The sequence below is a fragment of the Triturus cristatus genome, chromosome 4_2, assembly GCF_964204655.1.
Source record: "Triturus cristatus chromosome 4_2, aTriCri1.1, whole genome shotgun sequence".
Taxonomy (NCBI): domain Eukaryota; kingdom Metazoa; phylum Chordata; class Amphibia; order Caudata; family Salamandridae; genus Triturus; species Triturus cristatus.
The window spans coordinates 598,261,894-598,275,233 of NC_140586.1; the positions used below are offsets into that span (position 1 = coordinate 598,261,894).

Here is a 13,340-nt window from a genome sequence, read left to right on the forward strand (position 1 = left end):
GATTGCCTAAATCTTTAATGGGCAAATCGAGGTAACGGCGAGCAGGTGCAGTTTCATTTGTTTACATTTCCTGCTAGAGGGCTTGGCACAGTTAGTTAACTTTTCGTGGCGGACCTGATTCTTTTCCATGTTTTTATCTAGTCCCCTTTCCTTGTGGTTGACTGATTTGCTAAGCTGAGCTCTAACCTTATCTGGTCAGGAGAAGCGTTTGGGAGGAGATAGAAGAGTGATCTAAATGTTGTACCTAAAATTAAGTTTAAAACGACTTCATCTCTGCCACGAGGAGCTTCCCTTCCATAAGACATGCACAGGATAAGGTTTGCTCCTATTACTTTCAGCAGAAGTTGGGCCGGCCAGAGCTCGTTGAAGGGTACGGAAGGAGAAGATCAAGGTGTTCCCCTTCCGAATCATGTCTTTCCTATGCTGTTGAAAGGAGCCTCTTTCATCAAAGAGTATGCGTAAATATCTATAGATTCTTGCCAGCTCCAGTTGTTCACCACATAGAAGCCATTTATGGCTTTTCATGATCCTGCTGCTGACTTCCATGATCTTAGTTTTCTTCAAATTTATTTTCATCCCGTTGGTTAAAGAATATAAGGACAATTTGTTGATGAGTTGTTGTAGCCCAATTTGTGTCTAACTGAGCTGGATCACATCATCCACGTATAGCAAGTTTGTGATTTATTTTTATATATTTATTTAAAGTTTGGTATAGCGCGAACATGACCCCGAAGGTTATCAGAGTGCTTTACATACGGTTTAAGTCGACAAAGGAACAGCTAGGGGAGAGAAATCAGGGAAACAGTGGGACAAAATACAGCAGGTGCAGAATTAAATTGACAGGACAGAGGAAGCAGGTTGGGAGAGTCCGACACGTAGGGCAATAAACAACAACTAGAACAAACGAGACAGAATACAGTAACTTAGCCATTGTCCATTAGAAGTTTTTTGACTTCCCTTTTGAAGGCAAGTGTGGAGGGAATCAGTCTTGTTTCCACTGGGAGGGAGTTCCAGATTCTCAGGGCGATGCCAGAGAATGAACGATTGTATGTTTTAAGCTTATTACATTTCTTGGGCTTGAGCAGCAGTGTGCCGGTGCTCCTTGTGGACCGGGAGCCACCAGAGAGTTCCAGCTTGTTTGTCAGGTAGAGTGTGGTGTTGAAGTGTAGTGCCCTATGGGTCATACAAGCGATCTTTAGTTGTATCCTTGTTTCAAAGGGAAGCCAATTGAGCGATTTCAGGTCCGGGGTGATGTGGGTGTTCTTATTGGAGCCTGTGATGAGTCTAGTAGCAGTCTAGTAGCAGCATTTAGAGATGCTCGGATAGGTGCTAAACTGAGTTTCGGCAAACCCCAAAGAGTCGCACTGCTGTATTCTAGTCTGGAGATGACAAGTGCTTGCACCGCCAATTTAAAGTCATCATGGGGAAGGAAGGGTTTGAGTTTTCTTAGGATGCAGAGTTGGAAGTTCGCTCTTGTGGGCATACAAGTTTACTTATGTTTCCATACCCTTCTGCATTCTCAATGAAAAAGCAGGAAGAAATGCCACTTAGCAAGCAGCCCTCACTGACCGGACCTTGACCCTTGTCTCCTTGGGGCCAGAACAAAAAGCAAGCTCACCTAGCCCTCAAGAAGCTTTCCAAGTTCAGAAATTCAAGACAAAGCCAGCAAACAAACTCTCCAAGGTGTCTGCTAAGTAGTCAGGAATTTTGTAAACCGCAGCAGGAAAGCTCCATTACCTTCAGTTTCACTGAGCTCTCCTTGGAGTGGGTCAGGCAGAACATATTAGGGTAAATCCAGTATGTGATTGACAAAGACATTTAAGAGAATAATACTAAAACTCCCATGGTTTCTCTTCCAAATTTTTCAACAAGAGTATTCACGTTCTCAGGGATTTGTTTTCAGGCAAATGGTAACTCAAAGTCTCTCTCCCCAAAGAAATAAAAACGTATAGCTCCTTTGACCCCCAGAGCTCAGGCAAGATTTTGCTCAAACTGTGCTCATTAATCAGCTCATTTACTTCCACCAAGGATCAAAGGAAATGTGCACTTCTAAACCGTCCTCTATGCTTGGATACATAATAATGTTGTTTTTAATAGGTTAAGGATGTTCTCCCATATTAAATGAACTGTGACCTACTGCTTTTAACTCAACTCAAGAGAAGATCAGGTGAGGAGAACACAAGGCCAGCCAGTAATGTCCATGTCCTTTTCTAAACACCATATCTAAGTTTTAGGCAGGCTAGCTATGATTATTGAAAACGCTCATAAGCAGTAATCTAATCATTCCATTCATGTTGTCATTCTAGATAACTTATGTGGTGCATTTCTATCTGATAGAGACTACTAGCCGCAGATTCCTTAACGTAGAATTAACCCCAGGCGTGAGACTGGATCAGGATTTTTTTTGCCACAGCATCTCTGCGCACCGAGGGGTTGCACCACGTGACTCCGCCCTGACGTTGTCCGCGGACGTGACATCAGCGAGGTCACATAAGTCCCACCCCGCTGCGCTTGCGTCAGTTTTCCTTCTTTTCCGCGTGCAACGCGGATCCAGAGTGAGTTCCATTGGCCTGTTTTCAGGCCTCTTTTAACGCCTTTGCGTTGGGAACAGTGTGCCATGCCTTCGGGTTTCAAGACGTATGATTCTTGTACGCGTCAGATGTCGGCGACGGACCCTCACCCTATTTGTATGTGGTGTTTGGGCGAGCACCATGATTCTGCGGACTGTGACGCTTGTCAGCATCTCAAGCCGAAGTCCTGGCGGGAACGCCGGAGGAAATTGCTTTCGACCCGCTTGTCCAGATCGGTCTCATCACAGCGTCCTTCCCCTACCTCGGAAGGGGCCAGAAGCCGCCGATTCCGACGGCGGCATTGTCCTTCACCGAGGCCCCATGGGCGTCGCTCGCCTGCCGGTAAGTCCTGAAGCTTGCCACCGAGGCCCTGTCCTTATTCTGCAGAGGGCGCGGGTTCCTCTCGGGACGTGGGCCCTCGCCCTTCGCCACCCTATGCGCCGTTTCCTGGCATTGGGGCGACAAGGGCCCAAATGAAGGCCTATGCTGCGGCTCTGCAGGCTTCTTTGGGTCCCCCTCCTCTCCCTGAGATGTCCGCGGCTCCCTCGCCATGCGCGGGGCCTTCTACGAGTACCCCTCGGTCCTCTGGGCAGGCGGCTGTCTTACCGGAGGCCGAGCCGACACCTTTCCGGCACCGACGGCTTTCCTCCCCGGCTCTGGCGGCACCGAGGGTGGAGGCTGGGACCCAGGGCGCCTCCCCGAGTCCCTCTCGGTCCTCTGCGCAGGCGGCTGCCTCTTCGGAGGTCGAGCCGGCGCCTTTTCGGTGCCGTTCATTGGCCGCTTCAGCTCTGACCCCGCCCCTTTCTCCTATGAGGCACGTGGTGGTGGAGGTCGACTCGGCACCCCTGGTGGACACTTCGGCGCCGATCGAGGACACCAGTGCCCATGGTGGACTCCCCGGCACCGTCCCGACGTCGGATCGTCGACTCTTCTCCGGATGTCCCTTCCTCTCCGGAGGATTGTCGTCTCCTTGTCTCCTCTTAACCGGAGACTGGACGCCGCATCGTTGCTTTTTCCCCGGCGGCTTCCAGGGCGAGTTCTACGCCGTCTCCGCATCCACGGCCCCTGAACCCACTCTTCCGCACCTTGCAGGTGATTGCCCCGCCGGCTTCTCCGCCTCCTCCGGAGACCCCTCAGGCCCCTTACTCGTCCATGGGTCTTCCATCCTACAGGGGCTGGCCGTTTCTTCCTCCAGCAGGGCACGGGGACGGGCGGCTTAGTTTACAGCCTTCGCCCATGGAAGAGTTGCTCTCTCCCCCACGATGCCCTATGGAGGTGAGTGTGGTCTTTGTCCGGGCCATCTCCATGGCCACCGGCATTTTGTAAATGGGCAACCCGGTCGCTCCACTCCCAACGGACCATTTGTTGGAGGTTCTCCACCAGGGCTCTGGTGGAGGGGAGCCACTGCTTCCATTTGAAGCTTCGCTCCACAACTCTCTTCTGGGGGCTTCCTGCTACGGGGGATCCGGTACCTCAGCCACTCCTCCACCGACACCTTCCTGCCCCGCACGATCCAGCCTGTCTTTTTTCCCACCCATCTGCCCAGGGCCCTGTCCTGCAGACGGCTTTTCCTTCCTTGCCTTCAGTGTTGCTCCCTCCATCACGGGAGACGCGGTGGTTGGACTCCTGGGGGCGTAACATTTTCACTTCCACTAGTGCTGCTCTGCGCGCGCTCAACACACTTTGTGTGTTGGCCAGGGCTACCTCCGACCTATGGGATTCCGTGGAGTGCCTCCTGTCTCGCACCTCCCATGACAGTGCCCGCGCTGATCCGCGATGGTCGGAAGTTAGCTGCATTTATTCTCCGTTCGGCCTTGGATGTCTCTGATTCTCTCGCCCGAGCTATGGCGAGTTCTATGGCCCTCCGCCGCCATGCTTGGTTGCGGGATAGCGTCTTTCCGGAGAATATTAGGGAGCGTCTTGTTGACCTGTTTTTTGATGAGATTCTTTTAGTTAACACCCACGCGGACTCCGCTATTCAACGACTCCTTGCGGGGCTCCGTCCTCCTCCCCCTCCGTAAGCTTCGGCTTGTCGGTCCTCAGGTGTCTTATGGGAGGCGTTTATCCCACCTTTCTCTTTGGGCCTAGTGTTTCGGTTGGCCTGTCTGTGTTCTGTGTGTGGCTTGGCATGCCTTCAGGGTCCTTACGTTGGCCCCTCTGTACTTTTGGCTGCTGGTACAGCCCTACAACTTTTGTGGTGTGTGATTTTTGGCTGTTAGTGAACCCGTATAGGTCCTCAGGTTGGACCATCTATGTATTTTTCGGCTGTTTGGTAAGCCGCCTGTGGTGATACCTACAGGCCTTTTATGTTCTTGGGCTCTGCTGCGGGTTTCCCTAAGAGGTGTTCCCCTGTTTTGTTTGGGGACGTGTCATACCCTAGGTGGGGAACTTGTAGGCTATTGTATAGCTCTGTCCTAAGCTGGGCAGGTGTGGATACCTTCTCGGGTTCCTCCTGTTTCCTGGCGTCACTGTACACCGCTTGGTGCGGTCTCTTTTCTTCTTCCGCCTTAGCTCAGCTTGCGCTGCTCCGGGTTCTGTCCTGCTCAGTATCTGATGGTGTTTCTATCCTTCTTCTACAGGGCTTGCCTGTTGTACATTTTGCCCTTTGTTCCTGCGGGATATCTGCTTCTGTGCATTTTGCCTTCCCTCTTCAGCCTCTGGATCGACAGACCGACTTTTGTCATGCCGTCTACGGCGTCGTGTCTTGGTGTTTACACATTATTATCTGACGTTTCGGCCTGGTCCTCTACATTGTGTTCCAGCGGGGCTAGGATATTCCTGGTGTTCTCCTGTTTTCTGGTAGACGGCTTTGGGTCTGTACTACATATTTCTCACTTTCTGGGGGTCGCATCATTCCCCCCCGGCTGTTTCTTGGGGGGGTTCTTCTTCTTCTCCTCTTTATCTTCTGGCTGGTCCCACTTCTCTTCGTGGGCTGGGTTGTGCCACTGGGACGGCCCCTCTCTGGGGCTTGTTCTGGGGTTCCCTTGCCTCTGTCTTCGTCTTGCTCTCGGTTTGTTCTGGGCACACTACTTCATAGTATTTGCCAGCTGCCCACGCCTGGCAGTTATGGTCCACCTCTGTGCGCGTCGGTGTGTGCCTGTGTGCTCCTGTCCCTTGCATTGCAGGAGCTTTGTGTCTTCCTTCTCACGTATGTGCTTATAGGCTGTGGGGCCGTTCCTGCCTTGTCCTCTGCCTCGGGGCTGATACCCGTTCAGCTGTCCCCTTCGCTGTGTGTGTTCTCCTGAGGCGGGCTCTGCCTCCGTTCCACCTCTTATCCTTGGATTTGCGGGTTGTTCTTTTCTTCTTTTGGTACTCGCTTGGTGCCGTCTGTCCCTACGGGTTTTCTGGCGGACACCCTTTGCCCCTCGGGTAGGCTTGTGGTATCCTGGCCTTCCCTTCTCCTTGTTCTTGCTTACTTTTGCTTGGTGGGGGCTAGGCCGTCCTTCCTGTCCCCATGACACATCCCCTGTTGGGGCCCTGTGTTCTTCCAAGCTGGTGAGGTTCTCTCGCTGATCCTCCTCCCCTCTGGGTATGATTAGGGTATCTTTTCTACGTTAAGGAATGTGTCTCTATCAGATGTACAAGTTACTTACCTTCGGTAACGATGTATCTGGTAGAGACGATTCTAGCCGCAGATTCCTTCACGGCCCGCCCTTCCTCCCCGTTCTGCAAGGACCCTTCAGCTTGGTCTTCTGCACTCGCCTCCCTCCGGGTGGCTTTGTCTTCTGCGGGTGCCCTCTTTCACTTCCTCCCTGGCAGGATGCTTTGTTCTTTTTATTTGTCCCATTCCTTCTTTTCTGGTAATTGGACCGTAGGTTCATGTGTACTTCTGCATCCCTACACCCTGGTTATTCCGGTGTGGGGCCTACTCATAATCTTCTCCCTTTTTTCATTGCTTGGGGTTTCTTACTCCTCTGCAGTCCTCTGGGTTGGGGTTTCTTGGCTGTGCCTCAGCCCTTAGCTCTTTACAGGGGATACGACACTCCTTGATGGTGTTGTCTTGGGGTGATTTGTCGTAACTCATCTGTTCCAGACTTGTTGCCCTTCACTGTTATAGATTGTGGTTGCAGACTTTCTGTCGTCTGTCCTGACTTTTTTCACATGTTTTTCTGTCTCCAGGGAGGATATCGCGTTCGCTTTCCAGGGTTGCTTCTCAGAGCGGTGCTCTGCTCTTTCCCTTCCATGACTTTCAGTACCACAGTGCTTGGCACTGTCCCTCATGGTGCTGTTCTTCACCATTCGCTTCTTCCCTTTCTGTTTCACTGCTTTTTTTGCACACTGTTCCCATACTCTCACAGTTTTGTTTGTGATGGCTCCGCGTTGTGGCGCGGAAAGGTTCTCCGAAGAAAACTGACGTCAGCGCGCTGGGGTGGGACTTATGTGACCTCTCTGACGTCACGTCCGCGGACAACGTCAGGGCAGAGTCACGTGGTGCCGCCCCCCGGTGCGCAGAGATGCTGTGGCAAAAATAATTCCGGATCCAGTCTCGCGCCTGAGGACAATTCTACGTTAAGGAATCTGCGGCTAGAATCATCTCTACCAGATACATCGTTACCGAAGGTAAGTAACTTGTACTTTAAATCCAATGTTGTAACAGACGCTGGTGGAATAGGGGTGTATCCGACTCCTGCATACCACAATTGAACATTGTACAACTGCACAAAATGTTTGCATGCAATATTAGCACACACATTTAGTTGAATTTTCATATTGTCAGCAATAACAACTTTGGAGTGCAAACAGTTGTAAAGCAGCAGTGTGTTTTAGATTAGTCCCATCATTGATTCTCTTTAGTGTATTACAATTCTACAAGTTAAAATATCAATTATTATTCAGATATTAATTGCAACTTCAATAGTGCATTCTATTACGCCTGTGGGCCAAATTAATTTGGTGAGATGAGTAAGATAATTAATTTAAGCACCTTCTTAATATGTCAGTATGTAATTTGCTATCAAATGTTCCCATCCCGGGTGACTATTCTGCCTTTTGTTCTTCCAAGGATGGCAAATTGAGTACCACAGTGGGCTCAATTATTTGTGAATTGGGTGGAGCGGTATTCTGGGTGGGACACTCCTCTGCTAATTCTCGAGAGGTCCTAGGTCCCTGCCTACAGACTGACTGAGTGTGGGTATAGCGGGCCCAATTTTGCAGACTGGAAATACTTGTTACTTAAATTGGTTAATCAGGTGGGGGCTGCAAGAATCAGCACTGTCTGGCCCTGCCTGACTCCCTCCTATGTCATGGGGGAGATAGGAAAGACTCCCCCCTGCTTGGCACCAGACTCCCATCACACTGCCGCCCACCACCCCCACCACCCCAGACTGGCAGTAACCTCCGCATTCCCATATACCACCTACAAGAAGCAGGTGGTAAATGAGAGTGGACAAGTGACCATTGTTACACATGAAATGGAGAGCCGCAGGCCGAGTTCTACTCCGTATAACCATGCTTGCACGGTATTCCCATTCCAGTAGAAATATCTTGTAATTGTACTTAGCAGGGAAGCCTCACTGCAGGGGCCTGGTAATTCAGGTCCTTTTCTACCACTTGATGAGAACCAGATCCTAAGTTGGATAATATTTCTATGAAGCTGGAGAAATGTGGTATGAACTAATCATAAACCAATACTTTTTTATTTTTAACTGTTGAAACTTTCAAAATGTAAGATATGAATTAGTTTTTGTCAGATACACGGGTTTGGTAATATTGATTCAGAGCACAAATCCTTTAAATATTTGTATGTGCATTTCAGGTTTTGTAAGAACTGCTCATTTTGTATCTATACCAACACAATGTGCTTTGCCTTTTTTTAACCTAATTCAGGATTTTGATTCTCTGTTTTTTCAGCGTCATCATCAAATCGAAATAAAAAGGAAACTTGAAAACTTTGCACGGAAGGAAAGGGTTCACAAAGTTAAGGTACTTATTACTTACACATGAACCTTCTATCTCGATTTGCTCTGGCTGCTGTATTGTGGAAGGCATATACCCTCAAGATGTGCTTTTGAATATGGAGTAAATTTACTGCTACTTGTTTCCGTGGCTTATTGTCAATTGGAAGTCATTCTATCAGAATTGATCTCAAAGTTTGTCCACAAATACTTTAAAGATTGTGCCATAACAATTAGGTAGTGTTGAAAAACTTTAATACGGAATATGTTCTGCTGCTTGTGAATAGCAGGACACCAGTGGAAGCCTTCCCTAGTAAATCAAAGAGAGACTAGATAAGAGACCTTTAACATTGTCAACCATTGGAACAGAATTAATGATGCATCTTCCATGGCATTTCCAGTACCTTCCCAAGGAAAGTAGTACATCCTTATGTTCTGACATAAAGCCATAAAAAAACACCAACACCCAAATGTAGTGTACAGTTGAGCCCCATCATTCTTTTTCTCCCTGACCTCTAAGTTTTTATATATTCCTGTTCACTAATGGTCTTCCTAAACCATACATACACTAAAGATGTGTTATCTTTTCAGGGCTTGAAATTAATATCCATAATGCATATTCTCAAAGAATGAAACACCTTAAGTCTGTACCCGAACCCTTATTCCCTCCAAAATAAAGTCACAAATTACAGTCATCTCCCCTTTTTTAAATTCTATAGATGCCCGAAATCAGCCCATCCATTTTGACTTCTTTAGCTGTGGCGTTTAAAGCAATCTAACTGATCTCTCTCACTACTGGGATAGCATGAACATTCAGAATACCACACACGTTTCCCCCTTTAATAATTGATAATAATTGAAAGATAATAAGTCAAATAAACTTTGCGAGCCTGACCATGTCAATTAGAGCAGAGAGGTGATGAATGATAGCACACCCACTTTGAGTAAAAAAGTCTCTTCCAGTGCCATAGTTTCTGCATGAGGTCACCAGTGGCTCAACTCATTCACTGAGAAAACCTGGGATATCGACTAAGAGCAAGCAACAAGCCTGGACCCCAGCAAGGCCTCTGTAATGGAAGTGGTGGTGAATAAACAAGCCCCTCCCTCCTTCCTTCAACTCACCCATTGGCAGGACCTACTCTCTGCAGGAAAGCAATGACCCCCCCCCCCTATTCATCCATTATTAAGGAGCATTGCACAAACAGAAGAAACAAGTAATACGCAAACGGAAGAGTTCCACTTCCACCACCAAAGCATCATATGCTCCCTCACCAGTTGCCACCGAGCCTTCACAGCCCCAGGATGTGCGGGTAAATCTAAAGACAGTTAACAGCACTTCCTCGGCAACTCAAACACTAATTTGCTTTAGTACTTGTCAATGCAAGAATCGCCATTAGAAATGTTGACAACATTCACAACCTGGAGGAGAAGTATCTAATTCCTGCAACAAACATGCCCTTACAGACACCTGGTTTAGGGACACATGGTCACACAACTATGCGGGCATCATCCCTGTTTGCCACCACAAGAACATAAAATGTCCACTAAACATATTTTGGGCATACTCTATCAAAACAGAATTAATAACTTTCAGTTGTTTTTCTTAGCTTTCATACACATTTTATCTTTCCTGTCTCCCATTGCATTTATTTGGACCTTGTAGTTACAAATGTTGCAGTTAATCTGTGACTCTCATTTGCATACAGCCCTTGGCTTAATACAAATCTCTCATTGCATGTGGTCATTGTAGCTGTTTTTTTTAATAATAATCACTACAGTAGCAAACATAAAACAATAGTTAAACTTCATCGCAATGTGAAGCCAACCCTGCAGTGTGTCTGTCACTACATTCTGTCCAATTACAATTGGGGGTTACTAGTTTGCAGACAATTCATTGTGGGATGACAAAGGGTATGTTTTTCATTAATTTTACCACAGCATGAGCAAACGTATCAACACTGCTACTGTCCCGGTGGTAAAGATGTGCGGGACAATATTTTTTTAAAACCATAGTCATTTTCTAGTACCTCAACATCTTTCAGGACCCCGAAATTATTTTAAAACATATATGTTTTGTTTTTAATTTTGTGTTTAGCATTATGTAAGTTTTTTGTTGAAAAACGTTGACTTTTTATTGTATTAAATAACCTGGTAGTGTATGTTTTGTATTATCTGTGTGCCTTTCTTTATTGATTGTTTGCAAACATGAAAATAATGTATACTGGTTGGTGCAATGTAATACTCCATATGTCCCAGCCATATATTGTCTATCTAAGAAAAATGTATTTTATAGTCCAGCAAGCCTTGTCTTTGACAATGGGTTTCTCGTGGTGTGTTTTGTCTTTGTCACTTGAGTTTCCCTTCTTGTCTTACATCTTCTGCATTGTTGTGAATATCAAAAGTGATTCAAAGTACTGTGGTGCACAGTAAAACTGCAAATGTTGCAGTGCGGTGGAGTTTCTTTCACTAGATTTGTAATCATGGTCCGCCAAGGTGTAGGCTTCACCCACGCACGACTAGGATGGGTGTTGGGTGTCTCTTGTGCGTCTTGTTTAATATGTGTTTGTGGACATCAAAGAAGGGTGGACATTGGTGTAAAGCAGAAATTCATATTTTATGTTAAAATGCTGTGTGTTTCAAAGGACTTACGTTTATCATGTGACAGGTGTGGCGTCGAGCACTCAGACCGTGGGGTGCGCATTTAGGGGTCGCCAGGGCTTGCAGCTGCAGCCCCTGGCTTGCCCCATGTGACCACTGGCAGGCCTTTGCGACCCCTGGCCTCAGAGGCGGCAAAGTAAGTGCCAAGAAAACGGGGATAGCTTGTCCTTGAGGACGGTCTATCGGGCTTTTCCACTTTCCTTGCTTTTTGGCATTTTTCTATTACACTAATCATGAATAATATATTATTCACTATTCATTATTAGTGCAATAAAAATGGAATACAGTTAGCTGGAATATGACTCTCCCTGTCAGCTGAGGTAAGCAAAATGTTTTTAAATGTATATGGTGTTCATGATGTGGGGTAAGAGTGTGTTTATTTGAGAGAGAGTGTGTTGCATGTGTGAATGTATGTATGTGTGTGTGTGTGAGTGAAAGATCAAAGGGTGTGTGATGTCGCTTCCACGACCCCTGGCATTCTGGTGAATTGCGCCCACGGTATGTATGTCGAACATCAAAAAATATTGAAAGAAGGTTTCTTACATTGCAGCTTCCCTTTTATCCTGTAGGTCTTCATGAACCACCAGTTTGATATATGGCTGCAAAATACATTTTTGGTACTGATACTGTGAAAAATGACTGTGAATGTTATGAATTATCACGAACATTCTCAGTAGTGTCTCCTGTCTGATGTTCACAAATGTAATAATTCTCTCCAATGTTTGCAAACTCAAAAATGCTAGTTAGGTAGTGTGTTGAGGCAGAAATGTGTACTTCTAAGTGTATACTTGTGAGTGTAAAATGTACAATCAGTAATGTGTGGTAAGGATTGTGCGTACAGTCAGAAGTGTCAAGAGTATTTATATGATTAGATATTAAATCAGCATCATTTCGAATTTGAATCGCCAGTTTCATTTGGTCCTAAACCGGAGGTACTGAAGATGTCTTTGAATAAGGAAGTGCCACATAGATTGTGGTTTTTTGGTCTCGCCTGGCGTAGTCTGCGCGCATGCGCAGTCTCGCTGGCGAGATTTAGTGTTGACAGGGTATTTTCTGTAAGGGGCATTAAGCCCCGCCCCTCTTTTCCATTGGCTGGCGTCACCGTTTATGCTAAACGGTGGCCAGCCACTGGAAAAGAGGTGTCGGTGACGTATTTGCTTGGCTTTCTGAGCCGTCCCATTTGGACGGCCTGGCCTGCTATGCGTTCGTCGCAAAACGTTTCTTATCTTTATGGGGCCAAACACATGGCCCCATAAAGATAAGAAACCTTTTCGCAGCCGAGGCCGTCCAAGTGGCTCGGCAGAAAAAACCAAGCAAATACGTCATGGCGTCAGCTTGTTTTGATGCTGTTAACCTCCAGGCTGAGCTGAATGGATTGGCTGCCCGCCGCTTCACTCGCGAAAAGGTCATGGTACAGCCTACTTCGGGGGCTTCGCCAATGATGCTGTCTATGGGCTCGGGGCTCTTTTTCTGGAATGAAGGAGGATTCCAACTTTATGGAAGGTAATGTCCGAGCTCCGTGCTGTCCGAGACCGGTGATGTCCGCGGAGCGGGTGTCCGAGACCCCTGATGCCCCCGGGGCAGATGTCCGAGCTCCGTGGGGTCCGGGGCCGGTGGTGTTAACGGGGAGGATGCCCGAGCTCGTTGGTTGCCGAACGGTGTCCTGGACAGATATCCGTGTTCAGTGACCGAGGCGGTGTAGTCCACTCCCGGGGGATGCCCGCTCTCCCTGATGTCCGAGCACGGAGCCTGGCCGCCGAGGGCAGACAGGCGAAGGTCACGGGTCGGGGCTTATCACAGCACCGATGACCCCGGCGGACAATAACCCCGTGTGCACCCTGCAGGATTGGGCAGGGCTGGAGGGTAATGTGCGTGTCGTGTGGGGGTGAGGTATTCAGCCCCCCGTGTCACATCACTCCACGAAATGCTGGGCAATCAGGAGTGTCGGTACTGCCGACTTCAGGCTCTGGGTCAGCCCTTTCCGTTTCCAGCTATGTTGCGGACACTGTCCTTTCATCTTACGTTTACCCTGCCAAGGGGCTTACCTGGTGCTTCCCCTTTCCTGTATTTGCCTGTATGGTGCTGGAACTGTCCGTTTCATGCACGGTGTCCATTGAGAATTGCTGGCACTGTCCGTTTCAGGCTCGTGACCAGCACTGGCCCTTGTGGTGATCTGTCCAGAAGTGCTCGTACTGTCCATTTTAAAGCTCTAGTCTCC

At 47.9% G+C, this 13,340-nt stretch overlaps 1 protein-coding gene across 2 annotated transcripts in view; it reads left to right on the plus strand.

Annotated features, from left to right (window-relative positions):
• The window catches only part of ERICH3 (glutamate rich 3), a 554,163-nt gene that overhangs the window by 116,189 nt on the left and 424,634 nt on the right, over positions 1–13,340 (plus strand). For both annotated transcript variants that reach the window (XM_085602275.1, XM_085602276.1), the window contains exon 4: positions 8,421–8,492. In XM_085602275.1, coding sequence (XP_085458401.1) covers positions 8,421–8,492 — 72 coding nt within the window. The remainder of the gene's footprint in view (positions 1–8,420; positions 8,493–13,340) is intronic.